The sequence below is a fragment of the Pieris rapae genome, chromosome 15 (genome assembly GCF_905147795.1).
Source record: "Pieris rapae chromosome 15, ilPieRapa1.1, whole genome shotgun sequence".
In the NCBI taxonomy this organism is placed as follows: Eukaryota; Metazoa; Arthropoda; class Insecta; order Lepidoptera; family Pieridae; genus Pieris; species Pieris rapae.
The window spans coordinates 194,444-218,064 of NC_059523.1; the positions used below are offsets into that span (position 1 = coordinate 194,444).

A 23,621-nucleotide genomic window follows, 5' to 3' on the forward strand; every position below is an offset into this window, starting at 1 on the left:
GAGCAAAAAATAAAATCATTCCTATGTTTCAACCGTTAAAAGTTCAAGACGTTGAAATCACTAACAAAAAATGGGAAAAATATCTGGGTCTTAGAATAGATACATATTTAAAGTGGAACTTTCATATATCACACATAATTACCAAACTAAAATCACTTATAGGCAGATTTTGGTCAATATCAAAATGTATTCCTCAATCCGTACGTCATTTAATTTATAATTGTTTAGTCAAGCCACATTTCATATATCTAATTGAAATATGGGGTACGGCATGTAAAAACATAATTTCTAACTTACAAACACTACAAAATAAATTAATAAAATCATTATTTAGATACAATTTTTTAACACCGACTAATAAAATCTACCAAGAAACCAAAATTATGACAATTAAACAACTGTATGTATACAGCACCTGTATTTTGATAAAAAAAATTTTAAATAACTCTATCCATAGTTGCTTGTCGTTTAAAAAAATCAAACACACAACGACACGCAATACTCGTCGAGCGAGTTTGCTTATCTTACCGAAGCCGCGTACAAATTATTTGAAGAAATCTATTAGGTATGAGGGTGTGCAATTATTTAACCAATTACCATCTCAAATTCGCAATATTGGAGTGTTTGACAAATTCAAAAAGGCATTAAAGATGCATGTTAGAATGAACATAGCTGACTAAAATTGTTACGGCTAATGGCGACGTGTATCTCGCTCGTATATAATATATACATATTAATATTAAGTTTCTCATGTAAATAAAATATTTCTGTTTTTGTAATGAGAAATAAAGTTCTTTAAACATATAATAATAAAGTAGACTAAAATATAAAATATTTCAAAGAAATCAAGCTTACGTCCTTAAAAAAGAAAAATAACTAATTAAAAGTTTAACGTTCTAGTTTAATTTTGTATGTTAAAGGGAAAACGACAAACTGACCAAAGAAAGGGGATATTATGATATATAACTTATGTTCATTTGTAAACCGATCTACATACACGCGGTATAAAGGAGTTCGAACGAGTACACTTATAATAAAATTATTTTACTCAGTAACAGAACAAAAACAGAAGGAGTCTACAAGACAATCCATTTTGTTTATAAGAGGAAAGTAAAATCTAATAAATAAGGCTGTAAGTTTTATGTTTATCACTATAGGCGTGTCGACGCAAGACCAGAGTAAGAAGCAAGGTGCTAGGTAGGTACTTATTTTTTTATTAATTACACTATCTAGCAGGAGACCCAAGTCTTTGTTGGCATATACTTCTTGTAACAGGTATAGGTTAATATTATACGAAGATGACATAATTTTATATTTAATATCTTTCAGAGTTTAGTTTTGGTTTATAAATAAAAACCAAAAACTTGAATTTTTCACATAAATTATGTGAAAAAAGTGTAAATACAAAAGTTTTAGATTGTTTTATTACCTACAACTTTGCCATTTGACATTTTTCGATAGGACTTTTAGTTTTGCCGGAAATCGAGAAAAAAACCGTTTTTTACCCTTCCTCCCTCACCCCCATCCCCTTCCCGACCTCAGATCGCCCGTTATTTGTTTTTCCTTTAATTTTTTTAATATTCCCCTCCTTTTCTAATGGGTTTCATCCTACTATTATTTTTTTTCACTTTTTATTATTTTTCAAGGCCTTTTCTGCTAAACGAACAAACAAAAACATTAATAATTAATTGTTCATGTCAAATAAAAGTAGGAAAAAGCTTAGTATTTTTTATTTTAGGATTCTTATGAAATTATTATTTATCTAAAAAGGGAAGGGAAATAATAATAATGAAATAATAATGGATTTTTATTTAGGCTTCAATGCTGCTGCTAGTCAAAGCACTAGAAGCAGATCTGGCAGAGCTGGTAGAGCTGGCAGATCTGGCAGAGCTCGCAGAGCTGGCAGAGCTGGCAGCGTTGACAGCTCCCTCCAAAACCTTTGGTCCCTCATCTGCCAACCTCTTTGTGAAAACATCAACATTCTTCAGCTGCTCTGTAGCAAGTTTGCTTATGGCCGCTTGGAATTTTGACAATTCCACGTTTGCAACGTCAGCAACATCGGCAAAAAGGTTACGCGCCCTTTCTTCTGTTACTATCACGCCGTCGATGATTTTGGCTATACATTTAAAAAAAATGTAATTCACAAACTCTTCCAAATGCGATATATTATATTGTAGCAGTTGTAATTTAATAGACAATACATTTAACTTAAATAATTGTGTATCAAACCCGGGGACTAATCCATAAACTTCAACAATTACTGATGAAATTCTTATTAAATATTTATATAATGTAAGTTACTACGTTTCTTTATATATTATTGCTTACAATCTTTCATCCATTTAATGAGATTATCAACACTGTTTTTACTGACACTTTTTAATTTCTGAAAAACGTCCTCCATCGTAAATCAAAATTCGAAAACACAATATTAAATAATTAAATTTAACAATGATAAATATGTAAAATCTGTTGTTTTTTTATATACGTTACAAAATTATTTAAAAACTAATAAGAAATGGTGTTTACCTAGTACCTACATAAGTCAATATGAACTGTCATAGAAAACATTCTATATCCAGAGACATCGAAGCATAGCATTATTAGCTGTGGTTCTTAACTGTTTAAATGACGGATCTGTTGCAATGCAGATGCGCACTGCGCAGCGCGGTATTTCAAAATTCCTTTTGCATGTTTAATTGATTTTCCTTTTGAATAATATTACGTTTACTTTGCAAAGGCTTAAAATACTATAGATATCTAAACTCTTGAACGGTCAACCCACCACCACTAAAAATGTGTTTATAAATTTTTTTTTTGTATAAAATGCAGAGTTCTAGCGCTACGCTACTTGTTTGTAAGCAAGAAAAGCATTACAAGGCTTTTAAAAGTGAATATAGAGTGGATTTATGGTGTGAATTTAAGAAACGATGGGTTCTTTTTGGTGCTCTAGCAGCGGTGGCGATGGCAATTCTGGCGCCAAAATATGGGGCTTCCGGAGGCAAATTTTAAGCATGCACACGTAGTTTAACAAAATGCACAATCAAACGTGTAATAATCATTTTACTTCGTTTAACATAAGCTTGATGAACAATTTGTCTGACTTCCTTAGAATATTTAAAAGACATATGTCGCATCAAAACTATGTATTTATAAAAAAACCTTTTTTATTGCTTTCCAATTTCATTTAATTTCAAATTCACTTTCTACCACGTTCATTTCATCTCTGTATTGCGATACTTATTCGTTGAGCGAGGCAAGCACCAGCTCTGGGGTCAGCGGTACCATCTACCTGGTGCCGACTTAGATATTTAATTAGCAAATTTAAATTTAAGTCCACGTGTTAGGAAATAAATAGATATTTGAAATAATTAAGGTTTGTAATTTAGTTTTAATACCATTTAGTATCATAGTAGTAAAGAAACTCATTTAACATTATTTTATTTTAGACTGAGAAACACATTAAAACCGAGACATTAAAACGTTCTGAAATAAGATGTATATCATATTCGAATAAATATATTTCCATAAACGAATTTCGATAACAAATAATATAAAGAATGTACATAGATATTTTTAACATAATGTTTTTTTTATTACCTATATCTCAAATCCATCTCACATAACGCATGCAATATCTTACATTTATTTCAAATTTATATTTAGTTTATCAAGTAAGCATAATTACTTACTACTGTTAGTATCTTTTTTTACCACGCTTCTTTTTATTAATGTCGATCATTCAATTAAAGCACTCTTAAGTCAAATCCTTGGTCAGCGTATATAAAATTAGTATCGTATTTTTTAAAAAAAATTAACAATATATATTAATATAATTACCTTTATAGGCCAAAATATAACAATAATAAGCGAAATATGTTCTCATTTTAAAACGAATAAAAACTATACATGATTATATAGTATTTATAATAAATTAATTAATATATTTTCAATATACATCATCCGCCCGTGTGCAAAAACTTTTGGTAGACTTGCTAACGTTAGATTTATTTAAGATTTCACGAAAACTGATTGAGATGTCATCGTAACCTTACGAGTTTTTCGCACTTTGGCTGAGTTTCTTTAAGAAGATTATATATTTTCTTATCCATCGTATTAGATTTTAACTTTTAAGTAAGAATATAAGTAAATGAATTCCTCTATAGGCTTTTTCCACACGGAATACACCAGCTACCTCCCTTTATCCTGTATCTACTTCAACTCTGGGCGCCTTCCATTTCAACCGCTTCGCGCCAGAGTTTACTTTTTGACAGCCTTCCACGCCAATATTGCTAGCGTTATTTTATGTGCCGTCACTGTCAATGCACTATCTGTGGCACTTGACAGACGTGTTATGGAGGGGTGAGTCTATTTAGTTTACACCATTTGATCACCCTGATATTTATAAAACGAGACTTAGTGCGAACTATGACTCCCGTAGGATAATATCAAATACATTTTTTGACGTACCGGAGTCACACTTTACCACTAAGTCTCGTTTCTGAAACTTACCCTTATACACGACAATATAGATTTGAATCTTGAAGTAAAAGTAAGCTACTATACAAGTAACTTCAATTTCGTGGTTAGCTTAGAATATTTCATACCATGAGATTTTTATTTTATCGATTTCTGTACTTTTAAGTGCAATGCTGGCCAGCTCAAGTGGTCCGTGTGGGTGGTTATCTCTGTCTCTCTATGCGAATGGTGCTACACCTCTACTTGTTGGATGCAACTATGTATTATCCTTGCTTACTATACCAGTAATACATCTTTTATTGGTAAGTTTGAGAAACTAATACGGATTTCACGAACATTTTTTGGTATCTATCAGTGGCGGCCTTAGGGGGTGGCTAACAGGGCGGGGCAGCAAGGCTCTTGCGGGGGCCTCGCGCAACAACCCAAGCTTTAAAAAATATCGATTTTCAACTTTTTTTTTTAAATCTAAAGCTTTTGATATTGATCCTTAATTACTCATTAAGGCAAAACGGTAATATTATAAAATAAATTGTTGTTGTTATAGTATTCAAAGTTTTCGCTATAGAGCGCTGGAAAAGTGTGAATTATAGTATTTAATGTAAATACAAAAATTTTTTTGACTGATTGTCCCAAACAAAACGAGATTTACGAAATGAGTTCCCGTGATCGTGATGCGGGTAGAAAACTTAAGTCAGGTAGTTCAAAAAGAGAACGAGCTATCAACAGAAAGCAGGTAAAAGGAAATCAACGTGGATATTTATATAAATATATAAAAAGTGATGATCAAGAAACCTCTACAAAACATTTATTGACTGAAATTGACTCTAATCCTGATCTAGCTGAAAATATTCCTTCCATATCATCATGGCTGCCGCAATCATTAAATAAAAACAGTGAGGATGAATCAATTTACTTAAATTATCGATGAAATGGTTTTCAGTTATCCCTTGTAATAGCCAGGGAAATAGCCGAGGTAAATGATGTTGACAAAGAAGTCAAAAGGCATTTTGCTTATGAAAGGGAAGATGAAGCTCATCAATTGATTTTGAAAGAAATTCTCAAAATAAACAAATTTTATGTCACTGTAGACAATGTGAGCGCAAGTTGCCATCCTAGGTTTGAGGCTCTTCATGAGAGTATATTTGGTTTCATATTAATTTAAATTTTAATACAAATACCTAAGCCAAACATCCAGATTCCAGACCTTATTTCTCATCACACACTTTTCACGAAGGACAAAGGGCGCAAAGACTGCCCGGAGCCTCGCAATGAGTAAAGCCGCCTCTGGTATATTCACCGTCATATTTAAGCAAAAACATATTTTATGTGAATGAAACTTTTTAGTAAATAATTGTACCAAGAGTACTCGGTTGCTTTATTGCTTAAGAGTTAACGGATTCTTTCGATTTCTAACGAAATAAACGAAATGTAACAATCATCCCGAGAATATCATTATTGCAATCAAAACAAAACACGATAATTAAAATAGCTCATGAAAATTATAAAGGAAAATATATACTCGATATTTTTTAAGTATTATTTTACTCGTTGCCTGCTATCATATTGAATTGTAATGTCATATAACAAAACTAATTTATTTTAGTGCGGCAAAGCTCCGACCCCTTCAATGGAAGATTTAAAAACAGCAGCAGTTACTGCAGTTTTGCCCTATTTAGTGGGCATTTGTGGTGCATCAAAGACGCAGAACAGTAAGTAAATATAGTATATTGATGATCTCTGGCTCAATATTAAATTTAGGCCAAGAAGATGTTTAATATCAATCGATTGTGTACAATATGTATGTAGTAAAAGCATAAAAGTAGGGTTTCTCTACCTAACAGTTTAAATAAAGAAATCAGAAATTGAAAGGGAAACCTCGTTTTCTATGATTATCATTAATAAATCGAAATTTGTAAATAAAAGTGTTTGGTTATTTTTTTAAACAAATAGGTAAAGGCAAATTGGCGAGACTTATGTTGTTAATTAGGTATTGTGTTAGTTCTAGTTAGTTCATCATTGTTTTAATGAATACATTTTTGTTTCACTTACTTCTTTTGCAATCCCTTTAACTTTTTGCGGCTGGATATTAAAACTAGCTAGCCTGGCTAGCTTAGACTATTCAGTAAATAATTAAATTTGATGTTAAGAAATGTTACGTTTGAAATATATCTATCCTTAAAATTAGAGATATTGAATTAATGAACGGCTCTGAGTTTGACAGTTAGGACTTATCCTAAAAACACATATATAATTTTTAAATAATTTATAATAACACGTACAATTACATTTTTTATACCTGGGTTCCATTGCAATTGTCTCGATAGTTGATTTCATAGAGCCTATGATACACATAGCATTCACGAACACAACATTTTCTAACAATAGGCCGAACCACCAGCAAAGTTGCAGCGTTAGTGTTGTTATATGTGGACTGCTGTAATTTGCTGCGGGAAGCAGAAGGGGCCTTGTATGTGTCCGACGTCTTCACCGCATTGGTCCTCGGTAAGTTCATTTCTATTTTAATTGTAAATCCCTTTGATAATACTCACGTTTCAATTCACCTATCGAGTCTCTTAGTTCTTGAAATACCTATTGTGTTGCATTTTTAAAAAAATACCCGATAATTAAATGAAATTTGCGATAAATAATAAAATATTTGTGTACGTTTATTTTCAGTGGCCAGCTGGCTGAGCACCGTAGCGGCATCGAGCTATTTATACGTTAAATGTAGAGTTCTCGACATCAGCGAAGCGCAATTACTACAGCTCGTAGCAACACCAAAATCGAGATTTGGTGAGATGAATACTTACAGACATATAAATAGTTAGATAAAAAATAATAAAAAGCTATAGCATTATGACATGATAAAAGACTCATTCCTATTCATTAATTATAGCATCTAACGTTCGTATCTTTTATTAAGTCTTAGGGACTGTCTGAGTAGCGAATTTAAAACGAATTCTGAAGAAGGATGATGAAAATACTTGACGACTTTTATTTTGGAATTTATTATAACATATATTGTGTATATGTAATTCTTCTTTCTTTTATAATGTCAACCTTTAGCCATACTGTGTCGTCCATTATATAATCTCAATAAGATATTTTTTTCAGATTGGATTTCATCAACTTGTCCCAGAGAGGGATTATACCTACTTCCCACCGTCTTCCTTGCGCCGGCGCAGGCAATTTTACTGTCTTCTATATTTTTTGACACTGATTTATCTAACCTACATTTATAACGATGTGAAAATAATGTTTGATTAATGAACATGGAATAAATATACTAAATTAGACCCAAGACATTTAAGAGTTTGATTTCTTTCAAAACAAATCTCTCATAAAATTTAATTCATTATGACCGTCTGCGATCGTCACTTTATTGGTTTCTGATATCGTTGGAATTGGACATTTGAGTGCGATGTATTTAGGCTTGGAAGCACTCGGCTTAACTTCGTAAGTGTATAATATGTATGTTTGTCTACAAAATTCTGAGTTGAGCTATTAATCAAAACCGGTAGCAGTTTTTAAAATGTGTATACTGTTTACACATTTCTGGATCTATAATTAATATTATAGATCCAGAAATGTGATGATAATAGTCTATATCTATTCCTCGTCTTTAATTATTATTTGAGACACCTTTTTCATGTGTTACAAATTTAATGCATTGTGTCTTCTTTTCGTTTAGCTTAAGATTATTTGCATTACAGTGAACTTCACTGGAGATGGTACTGTTTACATTCTCAAGTGATGGATTTCGTCGTTTTACATTAAATAATAATAATAAAAAAAAAGCGCAGTGTCATCGGCAAATAGCACTATCTCGAGAAGCTCCTTCACAAGAAATGCTAGGTCATTTATATAGACGAGGAATAAAAAGGGACCAAGTATGGAGCCTTGCGGTACACCTATATTAATAGACAATCCCTGTGATATAGCTCCATTTACATTTAGAATTCTATCGCTCAGGCATGGTTCCATATGTGCAATTCACACATGGTAGAAGTGAAACCTTCAAAAACATTTTTTTTATTATTAATCAAATATAAATTAATCATTTTCCATTATCTAAATGTGTAAGTTCTTTTAAAACAGTATATTTTAATGATAAATTTTAATTTATAAGTTTAATATAAATTTTTAATTTGGCAAAAACTAAAACATCGAAAGTTTGTAATTCGATCAAATGAAAAAGCGGCAGTAAAGAGAGGCTGTATAATGCCTGCTATCTCATTTTCTCCCACGTTAAATCTTACGAATTAATGTTTCTGTCTCTTTTTACTGTCGCTTTTTCAATTGCATCCCGTTTGAAATTACGATTCTAAAGAAGTTTATCTTTCTATCTCATTTTCTCCCACGTCAATCTTATGAATATATGTTTCTGTCTCTTTTTACTGTCGCTTTTTCCGTTGCATTCGGTTTGAAATCACAACGATTCTAAAGAAGTTTCACTTCAAAAAACTCCAATGGCATAATGAGTATTTTCCCAAGCATTTAAAATTTCGGAAATTTATTGAATGTCACCATCGGCTGTGGAGCGACCTCTTGTAAATAGCTGGATATACAGATAAAATAAATTTAGATAGCGTTAATAAAAATTGCGGTTTCATTTGTGATATTTCTTAATTTGCTTCTCCTTTGTTTCAATAGAATAGGAAAAATTAAAAATCCTGTTTGTACTCAGTTTACTTGGGAAAGGGAAATAATACAACAATTTCGCTAACTATATTAATTACATCAACACTATTTGTAATAGGACTAATAATTTACATTTTAGTTCGTCTGAATTATATATATATATATATATGTATATATAAGTATTCATTGCTACCACCTGAAAGCAAAATAAAAAAAATATAATTAAAACCATCAACAGTAGTCAATTACATTGATATAGAAATTTTTATTTTATTTAGTCATTCCATAAATACATACACACGTTATCAATAGTTTAACAATTAGCAGTTCATAATATAAATAAGGACATATTGCCAGACCAATGTGATTGTATTCATAAAAACATAATTGCCCACCTTCTGCATCAGAGGTCTGATGGAGTCTATAGGAAATGCGCAGAAACGCCCAACTGGATGCCGGGCGCGGGCGCGTCCCCCGCCGCCGCCCGCAGAGGGAAGCAGTAGTTGAGCTCGACGCGAGCCACCTGCCCCAGGCGAAGGGCCACTCCCGCCCCGCACGACACTCGCACGGCGGACAGAGACTCTATTATGGCTTGCGCCTTCTCTTCTGCGGACAGATGGGATTTTTATTATATTTTGATCGTTTTCTATGCGGAGTTTCGATACAATATTCACCTGGATGTGCCAGACAGCCTCCGTTGAGGAACAGGTGAGATCTAAACAGCTCTCCCAAGCCTCCCTTCCCCGGCTGGAAGGGGAGAGGCGTGTACAGGTGTAGACCGGACGCCCAGTACATCTGATGACAAGCCACATCGCCAAGAGATAGTTAATTATTAATATTAAAATCGTTACAAGAATGTGATGATGAAGGCGGCCCACTCACCGTGCCGCCGGTGGCGAGGCCATCGCAGTGCGGCCCGGCGCCTCTCTGCTGGAAGCCGCGGATGGTGGCGGGGCCGCCTAAATAGAAGAGCTCCGGTATTTCCGTCCCGAACACGTCGTGCAGCACTCCGGCTGCGCCTGTCAGCTGGACGACCTGAGACAAATAAAAAGGGTCGCAATTCACGTTTGTGTATATACAGACAGACAAACAGATAAAAAAATCAAAGTACACTTACAACACCGGGCACAATCTCCTTGTTAGCCTCGGCCTGCAGCTCCGTCTTGATGTTGGCCACGCCCCCTCCTAATCCTGCCAACTCGCTCGAGAACTGAACCCACGTACCGTGGGTGGGAAAGATGGCCTCGTCCCGGTGGTCCACTGTCACGATGTGCCGGATCACCGACTTGAGCACTGGACCTAGAAGAAACGAATATTTCAATAATCATCATAACATTTTTCTTCATATCATAATATTCTTAACATCTCTCTTACCACTGCTCTCCCTAACCTTGAAGCTGGTAGTTTTGCTGAGGACGGAGGCATCGCGCACCATGCCCTCCCATTGAAGGTTATGTTTGGTCTGAAATTATTAATTCAAACTAAATTCACACAACTTCATTCTGATTTTCTTGTTCGCTTATAATATTGAAAAACTCACAGCGGGTGAAGTCCTAAAGGCGATATCCAACAAGACACCTCGATCCAAAAGCCTGTACCCAGACCATGGATATTCATGATTCTGTTGGTACACCGATGTGGTCACGCTGAAAATTAAGCAACCGAATCCAATACAAAAACATAATTTCTAAACGGGACACGTTAATTTGTTTTAAACAATATAATGAATAGCTTACACTGGTTGCAGTGCACTCTTTGGGAAAGGCTTGGTGGCAGCCACGCTGAAATTGGACGAACTTCGGTGACCGACGCTGTATTCTGCCGACACGCGTTCACCACGACCCGCCACATTCGGCAGACGGACCCCTAGACGAGTGAAAACATGTTTCTTAATCAATAATAGAATGATATAAACATGAAAAAATAGTTTGAAATCATGACATTTACGTATAGTAGGCCCAAACAAAAGTTTCATTCCATTGAGTGACAATGCAACTACCTTCTGAGGATATTTTACAGTGGATATTGAATATATTATTAAACAACATAACTGTGAAGGCAAGCTGGATACAAGTAAGCTTTTTATGAATGATAGTTATGTTAAGACGTACCTAAAACTAAATTCCCTTCATTTTCACTAACAGTTGTATTGATACCTCCCACTATACGTGACAACTCACGCACTTGAAATGTCACCTGAAAGTAATGAATATTTGTATTTAAATTACTTTCCAAACTTTAAAGCTACTGCATACTGAAATTTCAGTTACATATTTGGCACAAAGATTTTAGGGAGAAGATCTAAAACTAAAGACACAAACGCTTAGGTGCACATAAAACACAAAACTTGATGTCAGTATGGCATTGTTTGGGATTTTGCTTTAAAGTAATAGTTAAAAAAATGTATACCTCTAAGCCTTCAGGTGTAGATCCAGGACCATTGGAAACATCAATATATACACCGATATCTTTGAAGCATCCCAATGAATCTAGGGAGCGGCGAGCCTGAAGTATTTATATAAGTCACTATTAATTTATATTTGTATAATAGTTTTTATAAGACACTACATGATCTGGTGATCTTACTACTACCTACTACTATTTGTTTGTGTTATCAAACTTTTATTTTTAAACAGACAAAAGATATTGAACCTTAAACTTAGATATGAATCACAACTCAAAACTAATCGCAATTTTTTTTATTTTTTTAAACAGACAAAAGATATTGAACCTTAAACTTAGATATGAATCACAACTCAAAACTAATCGCAATTTTTTTTATTGAAGTGAAACTTCTTTAGAATCGTTGTGATTTCAAACCGGATGCAACGAAAAAGCGACAGTAAAAAGAGACAGAAACATTAATTCATATGATTTAACGTGGGAGAAAATGAGATAGATAAACTTCTTTCGAATCGTCGTGATTTCAAACCGGATGCAGCGGTAAAGAGAGACAGAAACATCAATTCATCATATGATTTAACGTGGGAGAAAATGAGATAGCAGGCATTATACAGCCTCTCTTTACTGTCGCTTTTTCATTTGATTGAATTTCAAACTTTCGATGTTTTAGTTTTTCCCAAATTAAAAATTTATATTAAACTTATAAATTAAAATTTATCATTAAAATTTACTGTTTTAAAAGAACACACACATTTAGATAATGGAATATGATTAATAATAAAAAAAATGTTTTTGAAGGTTTCACTTCTACCATGTGTGAATTGCACATATGTTTTTTTTAAGAAGACATCAAATATTTACCAACTAGCAACAGTTTTTAATAAAAATTCAATTGTTGTTAGTATTTTTTTTATTATTTATAGTTTCTCTGAACTTACCACAAATATTTTAAGATTATTCAAACTGTAATTCATTTATATACTTTAGATAATAAATAACACTAGAATGTTTGATGATTACCTTGTGTGCTTTCAAAATGACATCTTCAAAATCTGTAGCATGGAACAGTTCATCAACTGCACTACGGACAATATCATCTTTTGTCCTACTTAATCCATCTACATGGACTCTGTCAACACGTGCCTATAAAAACGAGATATTTTATTCATAAAAATGCATGCAAACACAAAAGGTTACGGTAATTTGTGAACCAAGTTCTCCACTAATGTGCTTTAAACAATTTCAGGATAGTAAATTCAAAACAAAAAAAAACTTATTTAAATGCAATATCATTATTAAAAATAAATTAAACAAACATTATCCTTGTATAACCTTATATAACCTTACCCTGACTCCATTAAGTTTAATTGTGGGTTTTGGGATAGCCACTTCCAATGTTTCTGGTTCATCAAGCTCAAACAAACCCCCCACTGTGCTTACATTGTCAGCTTGTGCCTAAAAAACATTTATTATTCAAAACAGTTGAACACATTTTAAGATATATAACAAACATACAAATAAGTTGTCTTCTCTTTATAATGGGAGATAAAAACAAAAATTCGTAGGGATATTTAAACTAGGGGTTTTGTGAAGTATGTATATACTGGTGAAGTATGTACATACTGGCATAAAAGAAGTTGCCATGGCAACAAACCTATTATAAGAAAAATGAAGTAAAGTTGTCAAGTTGATTTAAAAAATATGTCTTACAGAAAAGTAATGTATTTCCCTATAATTAAATAAAAGCTTTATAAAACTGATCTATCTTTCGAGTCGACCTGTTTAAAAACTTTACATGGTAGCAGAGCGTGGTTCCTAAAGCAAAAAAAAGAAAAAGCGAAACACAAAATGTCGATCGCAAGAATAGATCCTCTTACAAAAGAAAACTATGATACATGGGTAATACAAGCTGAAGCAGTCTTAGTAAGAAACAAATTATGGAAATACATTGAAACTCCTTTGAGTAAAGATCCAAGTGCAGCAGAAACAGAAGGTGACAGACAAGCTAGATCGGAACTAATTCTTATGATATCTCCCTCTGAGCTTAACCAAATTAAAAAATGCCTATCTGCAAAAGCCGTTTGGAGTACACTAAAAGAAATTTATGCAAGCAAAGGACCTGCCCGTAAAGCTTTTTTACTGAAACAACTAATCCTAACAAAATTAGATGGTCATGAAATACAAAGTCATTTAAACAAATTCATGGATATAGTTAACAAACTGGCAGACATGGACATAATTATCAACGAAGACCTTTTAACAATATTAATGCTATACAGCCTCTCCAAAGAATACGAGAACTTCAGAGTCGCTATTGAATCACGAGATGTTCTTCCTAAGCCTGAAGAGCTGAAAATTAAAATACTCGAAGAATATGAAGCTCGTCATAATCACAATATAACCAATGACGTCGAACCTGAATCCTCTTTTCAAGAAGAAGCTTTATATGCATCGTGTAAAGTTTGTAAACGAAGAGGTAATATCTTTAAACACAAACACCATAAAATTTGTTCAAACTGCTGGAAGGAAAATAAAGGTAAACAGGCTAAGAAATTTGATTCTTTCCATAAAAATAATTACATAATGCAGTGTTTTCTTACAAATAATAAGAAACTTAAAAACAACACATGGGTTTTAGACAGTGGTTGCACGTCTCATATGACTTATCAACGAGACTTATTTAAAACAATAGATAGTACATCCAGAAAACTTAACTTTGCGACGGACGAATACACTGCAGAGATTAAAGGAAAAGGAATAGTTTCCTTTATAACAAAAAACGGCAACAGTAAGGTAATAACACGCTTACAAGATACTTTATACGTACCGAACCTTTGTACTAATTTACTGTCCGTAAGTAAGATGACAGATGCTGGTTGCTCAGTGCTATTTACTAAAAATAAAGCTATTGTAACTAACCCTAAAAACAAAATAAATATAACTGCATATAAACAAAAAGACGGTCTTTACTATGTGTATCCAGTTCAACATGAAAGGAACTGTTTAGTCAATAATGATGAGGTTACAAGTTCTCTTCCGAAGAAATCAACAACTTTATCAAGTATTAAAGACTGGCATAGAAAACTGGGTCACATGAACGTAAATGATCTGAAATATGCACGTAGACATGAAAACTTAATTGGTTTAAATTTTGATGCATCAGAAGATTTGAATGACTGTGAAGTATGCATACAAGCAAAACTGCACCGTGAACCTGTTCCACGTAATAAAACAACTCAAATAACGACAGAATGTTTACAAATCATTCACAGCGATGTGTGTGGTCCTATTCAAACGCCCACCATAAGCGGAAATAAATACTTTGTTACTTTCATAGATGACTATAGTCGATACTGTAGAGTTTATCTAATGAAAAATAAGAGCGAAGTACTTGAAAAATTTAAAGAGTTCAAAGAGTTAGCGGAAACACACACAGGTAACAAAATTAAGTTTTTACAATCTGATAACGGGACTGAATATATTAATAAGCAGTTTGACACCTACTTAAAACAGTGTGGCATTCAAAGACGTCTTACCGCACCTTATACTCCACACCAAAACGGAGTTGCTGAACGTAAAAACCGTACCCTATTAGAAAAAGCAAGAGCATTGATGATAGATGCAAATGTACCATTGAAACGAGTCTGCAAGTTGAAACGCAGTTTATACGGACTCAAGCAAGCTCCACGTTGTTGGAATTCATGTATTGCTGAGTTTTTACAAACATCTGGATTTCGGCAGAGTGAAGCGGATCCTTGTTTATATATTAGAAATAAAGGACAAACTAAAGTTTTCATTGGTCTTTACGTAGACGATGGACTTGTAGCATATAACACAAGCACAGCGGGTGATGAATTCATTAAGCAATTACAAACCAGATTTAAAATAACAATAAAGCCTGCTTCGTATTTTCTTGGATTGGAAATAAACATATGCAAAGACAAGACTATTACACTATGTCAGAAGGCTTACACAAGGAAAGTTTTAGAAAAATATGCAATGTCGAATTGTAAATCAGCACCAACACCAATAATAAAAGAAACTGAGACGGAAGAAGAAGTTAGTATCAATATAAATTTTCCGTATAGACAAGCAGTAGGTGCTTTGGCATATTTATCTGTAGGTACGAGACCTGATATATCATATGCTGTAGGTGTCGCTTCCAGAAAACTTGATTCACCTACCAAAAAGGATATTATGTTGGTAAAACGCATTTTCCGTTATTTAAAAGGCACGCAAAATAACGGTTTAACTTACTCACAAAGATCTCCCGGTCATTTAGTCTGCTATAGTGACGCAGATCATGGTGGAGATCCAGAAAGTGGGAAATCAACGTCCGGAATGATTAACTTATTTTCTGGAGCTGCAATTAGCTGGAGAAGTCAGAAACAAGCAACTGTCTCCATCTCATCTACAGAGGCAGAGTTAATAGCAGCTAGTGAATCAGCACAAGAAATTTTGTGGCTTAATTCTCTACTCCGCCAACTTACAAAAACTCCAGTACGTCCAGTATTGAAGTTAGACAATGAATCAACTGTAAAGCTCGCGCTTAATCCACGCTATGAATACCATAAGCGTACTAAGCATATTAAACTTAAACATTTCTTTATTAGAGAATGTGTTGGTAATGGAGACTTTACAGTAGAACATGTTTCCACAGATCTACAGTTAGCTGATATGTTAACGAAACCACTATTTGGCCCTAGACTTAAAGAACTCAGTTTACAATTGGGCTTAAAGAATTTATTTACATAAATTCTTTAAAAAAAAAACTAAAGAGGGTGTGAAGTATGTATATACTGGTGAAGTATGTACATACTGGCATAAAAGAAGTTGCCATGGCAACAAACCTATTATAAGAAAAATGAAGTAAAGTTGTCAAGTTGATTTAAAAAATATGTCTTACAGAAAAGTAATGTATTTCCCTATAATTAAATAAAAGCTTTATAAAACTGATCTATCTTTCGAGTCGACCTGTTTAAAAACTTTACAGGTTTCAATGCGGCTATTTTGTTTTCCTAACCTTTGAGGAAAGACATTCGTCTGAAAAAACACTTACCTTTGCGTGCACTGTGCCCATTTCTGTTTAAAATTTAATATTCTGTTAAATTTTTTATTAAAGAATACCAAAGTTAATTTTGAATTTTTCTTGTTTTTTAATTACATAAATATTTTTCACATTGACAGATGACAATTGACATATATTGTTTTCATCATATGTTTGTTAATACTCTCTGAAGGACACTCCAAATCCGAAGTTCAAGATGACTTGTGATCAAAACGATTGTAAATTATATTTCATCATTTTAGAAACTGTAATCACGTGGTAGCATTGATACAAACAGCGATAAGAATTTTCACTATTAACTACTTGACTGTGAAAGCAAATTACTTATAAAATGCGAGCTATCTGCATAATCGAACGCAAGCACGATACGATATTTCTTGGGGCCAAGGGGTTTTATTGGACCTACTGCCTATTTACTGAATTAAATAATGTATAAAAACACGGCTTTTTATTATATGCATGTGAGTTTTTTTACTTTGAGACATGAAAAAGCAATAGCAGTCTACACTCTACATTATTTCGTTTTCATTGGTACATCGTTGCTATCTTCCGCGCTGCACCCGTGGTTGGCGCCGGGAGCCCCGTTACGCCCGTGAGCTTGCGGGGGGTATCAGTTTCGCGCCCCGCTCAACGGCGGCGTTGTGGCGGACCTGGAGCGGCCCTGGGCTTTGTAAGTGCTGTGGAGCGCTTTCGCATCCTTCTTGTTGTGTGTCAGTGGGGGTGGGGAGTGCGTAGGGACTTCCTTTGGTTACTGGATCCTCCGTGCGCACTAGCTCGTGCGGGAGGTCTCGGCGGCGGTCGGGAGGCCTGGTGTGGAGCGAAGCCAGATTCTGGAGGTGCTGGAAGGACCGCACCCTCAAACAAGCGTCTCGCCAGGGCGTTGATGAAGACATCCAGGCTCTCCTGTTTGAGGTCTCGTTGGTTTTCATAGGCTATCTAGTAAGTTGCATCTTTACCTATATATTTCAATACAGATGGTGCGTTCTTCAATCAATGAATAAGGAGGCAATACAGCATTGAAGGTGCTCGCTGGAACTTATTTTAGTTTTCTATTTTAATAATAATTATTATAATTTCTATATAGGCTGTGAATATTGTAAATACTTTTTGCCAATAAATTCTTTCTCAGTAGGTTAAGTAATTATAATCTGGTTATAATTCAGTGTAATACTAATAAAAACACAGTAGACGAGGTTATGAAGTTGATTTTTGGGGTTTTTTAATGCCTTTCTAATTCGTCCACAGAGGGTATGTTTCGAGTAAGAAAGTAATGCTATTCCTTCAAGGAGAATAACATTTCGGCACTCAGAAAGACTGATAACGCGATTCAAGACGTCATCATAATGATTCTTAAATTTTAATTTCGTATGAATATACTTAGTAGATGTTACGCTACAAACTAGAGTTTTCATAGAGGAGATTTGTCTTCGTTTACTTACTTTTTACCAACGAATTCAAAGTTTAAGCCATAAAATAAATAATCAATATTAAAAATAATAGATCATACCGAGAGTGCAGCAACATTTTATTTACAATTATGCTTGACTAGATTTTAACTAATTTACAATTTTATTTATCTACTTAAAATAAGAGTGACAATACTCGAAATTTCAAATCCCGACGATACATAGGTGAAACTTAATAATAAAATTATCACTATCTTACTTGCGCGTTAAGAAAATGATAAATGAATTAGACGCCTTTTTCCGTAAACGATAATCATAAGGATCAACCTACATACAGAATGAGATACCTTTTTATGGCCATTTTAGACCACCGTAATAAGTATAATAAGTGCTTACAAAAATACTTTTATTTTACGTTATACAATATACACATACAGTCGTAGGAACTTAAAACAAGTTGCAAATAAAACATTTCACTAGGGGGTGCCCGTTGCGACGTGGAATATGTTGTATATTTAAGTGATAATAACTATGTATTATATTACGCTAAGGTTACCTATTTCTAAGACAAATAAAATTGCCGTAATAAAAAAATAACAACGTGATTCTACTTATGAAATACGATTCCTTCTTTAAGACGGTTTTGTCCTATTAAGCTAATAACTTCATATTTATAATATTATATTAAATGAAAGGAAATGTAGATAGTTTACCATTTTTCCTCATAAACTTTTCTTTACGACTAATGATAGACACATTCACATTCGCAATCTTTTTCCTAATTTGCTTTAGGATTAGTGTTGAACAGGTGAAAAAATTGGACGATACATAAACTTTTCATCTCATGTTTTCCGTCTTATATTTTCATACGTCCGCGTGAAAACGTATCACTGTTTTTAATTGAAAGTGGTAAAAATATAACAAAAAGTAATGCAACATTAACGATCTAGTGTTTCCATTCACTTCGCTTGTAGTTTTTCTAGTAGTTCTTGTAGAGCAAGTGCTTTAGCCAGACGTCGTCTGAAGTCCTGAAAAAAGAGATGTAATATAAGAATATGGTCCCATGGCTGCATTAAAGTTTTGATGATGAGTTGTCTTGTGATGCTCGCATGCAGTCAAGAAAAAATATTCTTTGATGGATTTATACCTGATGTAAAGCTTCCCCGCCCTTCGGTACCCTGGCAGCAAACATATCTTTGGACATGAGGCACAGTGCCTTCCCGTTCATAGGAAATCGTTCAGGTAGACCACCTCGACGAGAGACCCAGACGCCCACGTCAGCGCGACACCAGCTCCGAGGGTCTGAAATGAATTAATGTTTATTAAAGGAGTCGGTTTGTTGTGTTTAATATTTCTGGAAACAAAAGTGTGCCAGAACAAATATAGTACAAAAAATAATAAATGTAAATAATGTACCTAAAGGTAAATCGTCTTCTTGTAGAATTCTTAGGTCTACCGGGCCCCATACCCCATCTGTGGGGGGAACTCTATCGCAGCGAGCTTGAGTTGGCATTTTGAGCATCTGAAAGTAAAATATAAATGTACTTCTTCATTTGTTTTAGTAATAAGTAATTCTGTTTTTGTTTATATGTTTTTGATATACTAGTCGCGGTTGGTGACTTGCTAATTAAATTTATTATGCTGTTAGAAACGTTACTGAAATACATTTTATGAATTGTTATCCATCGTAACATCTTATCGGTAATCATTTGAGGTCTCGATGACGCTGAGCTAGATGCAGGATGATACTTCGGATTTACGAAAATGATTAGCAAAATCTTTTCTGTGAATATTGTTTTAACTACGAGTACATATTAGATAACAACTGTCATTAGTTTAGTCGCGTGGCCCACATCCGGTTTCCGTTATACTCTATAGTCTACGGTTTCCGTCGTATTGTCGCCATACAAGTTTTTATTTGCGTTTCCCGATTTTTGTGTAACGGAAATCCGATGTTATTATGTTTATTGATGTACGTCCTTGCAATGACAATACATAATACTTTGAACTAATAATCCGTATCGTAAGCTGCATAATAGAATATATCTATCGGTGCCATTTATATTTTATACGATTAATGAGTTCTTAAATTGCAATTTCCATATTCATCTCAAAATCACTAAACATAACTACGACATGCGCTGATCAGAATTAGTTTTTTTGAAAACGTCTAAATCGTGCACCGATTTGCACCCTTTAAAAAATATAAAAGAAAGCAAACAAAACATTTACCTGGTGCAATTACACTGAAAATTTTCTCTTTTAATCTTAATTAAAATATTTTACATACAGATGTCCCATTAATCTATATTTTTTTCTTACCACGAGCATGTGCCGTATATTTCCCTAAACGAGTGTAACGGAAGCGCTCGCGCCGTCTTCCCGCCAAACAGGCGGACGCTCCATAATCGAAATCGACACTTCCGCTCAATTCGAAAAAGGAACGTATTGTCGGTGACGTTCGATCGTTTAACGTCTCATTGTTTTGTAAATAGGCAGATGTAATTAGCTTCATAATTAGCGGCTGCCTAATATCTCATACTGAAACTGTTATTGATTTTTAGCAAATACCTAGCAATTTATAATGGATACTTTTGGTATAAATTACAGCTACTAAGAATAATCTACCTTTCAACGCTTTTATTTGAAGTTTATGTAATTTTTGTAAAGATAACATGATAACACGTATGAGTACTAAATATTAATAAAATGAATTTAAAATGTACCTAATCTTAATAAAGGTAACATACTAGTAAGTATATTATTTAAATTTTCATAAAGAATGAACATAGTACACTCTAAGTATTAAAAAAAGAAGGAAATCGTGATTTGTTTAATTCAAAGAAAGAACACGACACCGGAAGAGAGAAGAGCGCGGGAAAGTGATAATTATGGCGGCGGTGGTCGTTAGAAAGTTCGCAGACAATTGGCGGAAATTGGCAAAAATGTACAGCGAAATTGCTTCCTTATAAACCGCATGCTATCATATTGTTTAAAAAAATTGTAACGTCGTCGTATTAGGCTAAAGAGTATTTTATAATAAATAATAATTTTGCGTTTTAATTCGAAAAAACATTTTCAGTTATCTATGTGCCTAAATATCAAACATAAGCTCAGGTATTATTCGTCGTATTGTATTATAGATAATTATTCGTTTTTTCTCGATTACGTATTCATATACTAAGAGACTGGTATACATTATTTCAAATCATGCAAGTACAAATGTGTGTGTGCATTCACTAAAAAATATAATCTTATGAAATAAAGTAAATTAAATTTGCAGAAAATAATATATATTGGTAAATAAATACCAGTATAATAATATAATATTGGAATAGTATACATAATACAACTCACCAGACTAAGCTGAAAAATAAGCTAGACTATGCAATCCTTTAACACCACACAAACACTTATTAACGTCTAAAACACAACACTATAAAATTTACGTTTAAAGTAAATACTGCAGGAACAAGCGCACCTATGCAACGTTGGAAACGGAATGACCGATTTTGATTTCTGTCTTGACTCTTGAGTCTTGACTGACGCAAATTTGAATAGAGCCGAGAATACCCTTAACCTTTTTCAACATAAAAGAGTGTATATACCGTATCTTCGCCATGCACTTTAGACTCTTACACAAGATATTAAGGATGATATTACTAAAACAATTTTTATTTTTCAGGTCTATTTACAGTTGGATGATATTTAAACGCACATTGCGCGGTTTTGTAGCCGGATGCGGGGTTTTTTTCTATCTCTCTCGCACTTATTCAACATATAGAAGCGGAAATGTGATAGGGATAGTGTTTTTGAATCGATAATGAATTCACGCATCCTGTCAGCATGTGGCCTGAAACTAATCGTTTCCGTATATATGTTTATAGTTATAACATCAGATGTCCCTGTCTATCATCATGAGATATTCAACCATAATATAAATGTAGTACAGTGTATTTTAATTTTTTATTATTTTTGATTTTGATGTTTTAGTTATACGACTGGTAATAAGGGCGCACGTTTCCGCCGCTATTTCGGTTTCCCGCCAAATTTATTTTCGGAAATGGCTGTAGTTTTTTCTGCATATTTGACACTCTTTTGAATGGAGACATGTGTTTTTGATATGTTTAAAAATTTATGAGTGTTGTATCGTAATTTTAATGAGGTTTAAATAAGCTACACATTACTATGAATCAAATAAAGTGGACGTTTTAATAATAATAAAAAAACTGATATATGTATGTATATTATTTGGTTGGCTAGTTTTTATGAAAACCTATTTGGTAGCACGTGCTTCTTTGACTACGTGGATAAGGGAGACTCAAATCACATGAGGCATCCTCCTGCCACTCAGCTCAGCGCCAGGTGAACAATAGTTACATTCAGTAGGTACTGATTTGATAATGAGTAGTTGTGATTTGTGAATAAGTAAACGCATTTAAAAGCTGGAAGGGTTTTTTGTGTAATAAGGATAAATACCAATGATATACTGCTCAAAACAATTACGGAAACAATACTTTAAAGTAGAACTAAACTTTTTACTTAAGGTTTTAAATTTTAATTATTACTGGCCACTAGATAATGTTAAGGCATTGTTGAAGAAAATAAAAAAACAAAAGAGCATCGGCGTTTTGTATAATAAAGTGGCAGTGTGTCTAGATTCACCTAAAAACAAAGTGACGTCTTTGAATTTTCATTACTTTCTAATCACAGAAAACACATTTTAAGTAGTTTTTTTCAATCTTTTGAGTATTAATAGAATTTGAAGTGAGCCTTTTAAGTATTGTTATTCATTGAGCGTTAGCGTTTAGCGAGTGAGTTTAGGTCATAGTGCCAGATCTGACTGAATTGCATGTCTCCCGAGCTATCGCTTTGCTTGAAGAGGGTCGAACTAAGCGTTAGGTAGGTATAGGTTAGGTAGGAAATGATCTAGGAGTAGCCCCTTCTGTTATCTACAGACTTTGGAAGCGATACCGAGAGAATACTCACGAAGGCGTGGTAAGGTCGAAAGAGAAAAACTACACGTTTGCAAGATCGCTACATCGTCAACTGTGCTTTACGTAACCGCACCACAACTGCAAGAGATCTAGAAAATACACTAAGGACGGCTACTGGTGTAGAAATTTCCGACCAGACGGTAAGAAATAGGTTGTTGGAAGCCAATTTGAGATCACGCCGACCAGTTCGGGCTGTGCGTCTAACAATTCAACATAGACAAGCTCGCCGACAGTTCGCGCAAAATCACGCTAATTGGCAACTTCGACATTGGAGGCCAGTGCTTTTTACTGACGAATCACGATTCCGTCTAACACGTTGCGATGGTCGTCTCTGTGTTTACAGACGCCCAGGCGAGCGATACAATGCAGCAGCAGTCCAGGAATATGACAAATTTGGATGTGGCTCTGTGAGGGTTTGGGGCGGAGTTAGTTTGGAAGAGCGCACAGATCTCGTCGTTGTTCCCGGGCGCATGTGTGCTCAAACTTACATTGAAAATGTGCTCGAAGATCATGTTTGGCCCGCAGCATATGGTATGGGCCCAGATTTCTTTTAATGCAAGATAATGCCAGGCCGCATACTGCAGCCATCTCGTCAGATTACTTACGACAGCAGAAAATCCGTGTAAT

At 34.1% G+C, this 23,621-nt stretch overlaps 2 protein-coding genes and 1 non-coding gene across 4 annotated transcripts; 1 reads left to right on the forward strand and 2 right to left on the reverse strand.

Annotated features, from left to right (window-relative positions):
- The first annotated feature begins 2,678 nt into the window (after positions 1-2,678).
- Positions 2,679-7,909, forward strand: LOC110996194. Of its 2 annotated transcripts, XM_022263760.2 has the most exons (7): positions 2,679-3,051; positions 4,167-4,362; positions 4,646-4,781; positions 6,083-6,188; positions 6,865-6,981; positions 7,156-7,272; positions 7,594-7,907. In XM_022263760.2, the coding sequence occupies exons 1-7, from the start codon at positions 3,036-3,038 to the stop codon at positions 7,719-7,721; spliced, it is 816 nt and encodes a 271-aa protein (XP_022119452.2). In that variant the 5' UTR covers positions 2,679-3,035; the 3' UTR covers positions 7,722-7,907. The 2 variants fall into 2 exon arrangements, with proteins under 2 accessions (XP_022119452.2, XP_045487493.1); XM_045631537.1 differs by lacking the exons at positions 2,679-3,051; positions 4,167-4,362 and adding an exon at positions 4,397-4,552 and having other exon boundaries at positions 7,594-7,909.
- Positions 7,910-9,196: 1,287 nt separating this feature from the next.
- Positions 9,197-16,727, reverse strand: LOC110996187 (sorting and assembly machinery component 50 homolog A). The gene is made up of 13 exons (XM_022263748.2): positions 16,583-16,727; positions 12,871-12,978; positions 12,544-12,666; positions 11,530-11,625; positions 11,232-11,316; positions 10,857-10,986; positions 10,661-10,766; positions 10,495-10,582; positions 10,238-10,419; positions 10,003-10,155; positions 9,795-9,915; positions 9,516-9,726; positions 9,197-9,316 (listed from the first exon to the last, which is right to left on the reverse strand). Exons 1-12 carry the CDS (start codon positions 16,601-16,603, stop codon positions 9,542-9,544), a joined length of 1,398 nt encoding a protein of 465 aa, XP_022119440.2. The 5' UTR covers positions 16,604-16,727; the 3' UTR covers positions 9,197-9,316; positions 9,516-9,541.
- A 2,555-nt stretch (positions 16,728-19,282) lies between these two features.
- LOC110996186 lies at positions 19,283-21,525 on the reverse strand. The gene is made up of 3 exons (XR_006750708.1): positions 21,355-21,525; positions 19,414-19,519; positions 19,283-19,299 (listed from the first exon to the last, which is right to left on the reverse strand). It is a non-coding gene; the product is annotated as an uncharacterized LOC110996186 (transcript).
- Between the last annotated feature and the right edge of the window lie 2,096 nt (positions 21,526-23,621).

What these genes read in the sequence shown, in the direction of transcription:
- LOC110996194 (XM_022263760.2), top strand. An exon ending in TGCATCAAAGACGCAGAACA is followed by an intron (nt 6,189 to 6,864) that starts GTAAGTAAATAT and finishes TTCTAACAATAG; the next exon opens with GCCGAACCACCAGCAAAGTT. An exon ending in CTTCACCGCATTGGTCCTCG is followed by an intron (nt 6,982 to 7,155) that starts GTAAGTTCATTT and finishes GTTTATTTTCAG; the next exon opens with TGGCCAGCTGGCTGAGCACC.
- LOC110996187 (XM_022263748.2), bottom strand. Translation starts at nt 16,603, where the DNA reads ATGGGCACAGTGCACGCAAAG. An exon ending in CCTTTAGGACTTCACCCGCT is followed by an intron (nt 10,583 to 10,660) that starts GTGAGTTTTTCA and finishes TAATAATTTCAG; the next exon opens with ACCAAACATAACCTTCAATG. An exon ending in AGGAGATTGTGCCCGGTGTT is followed by an intron (nt 10,156 to 10,237) that starts GTAAGTGTACTT and finishes TATTTGTCTCAG; the next exon opens with GTCGTCCAGCTGACAGGCGC.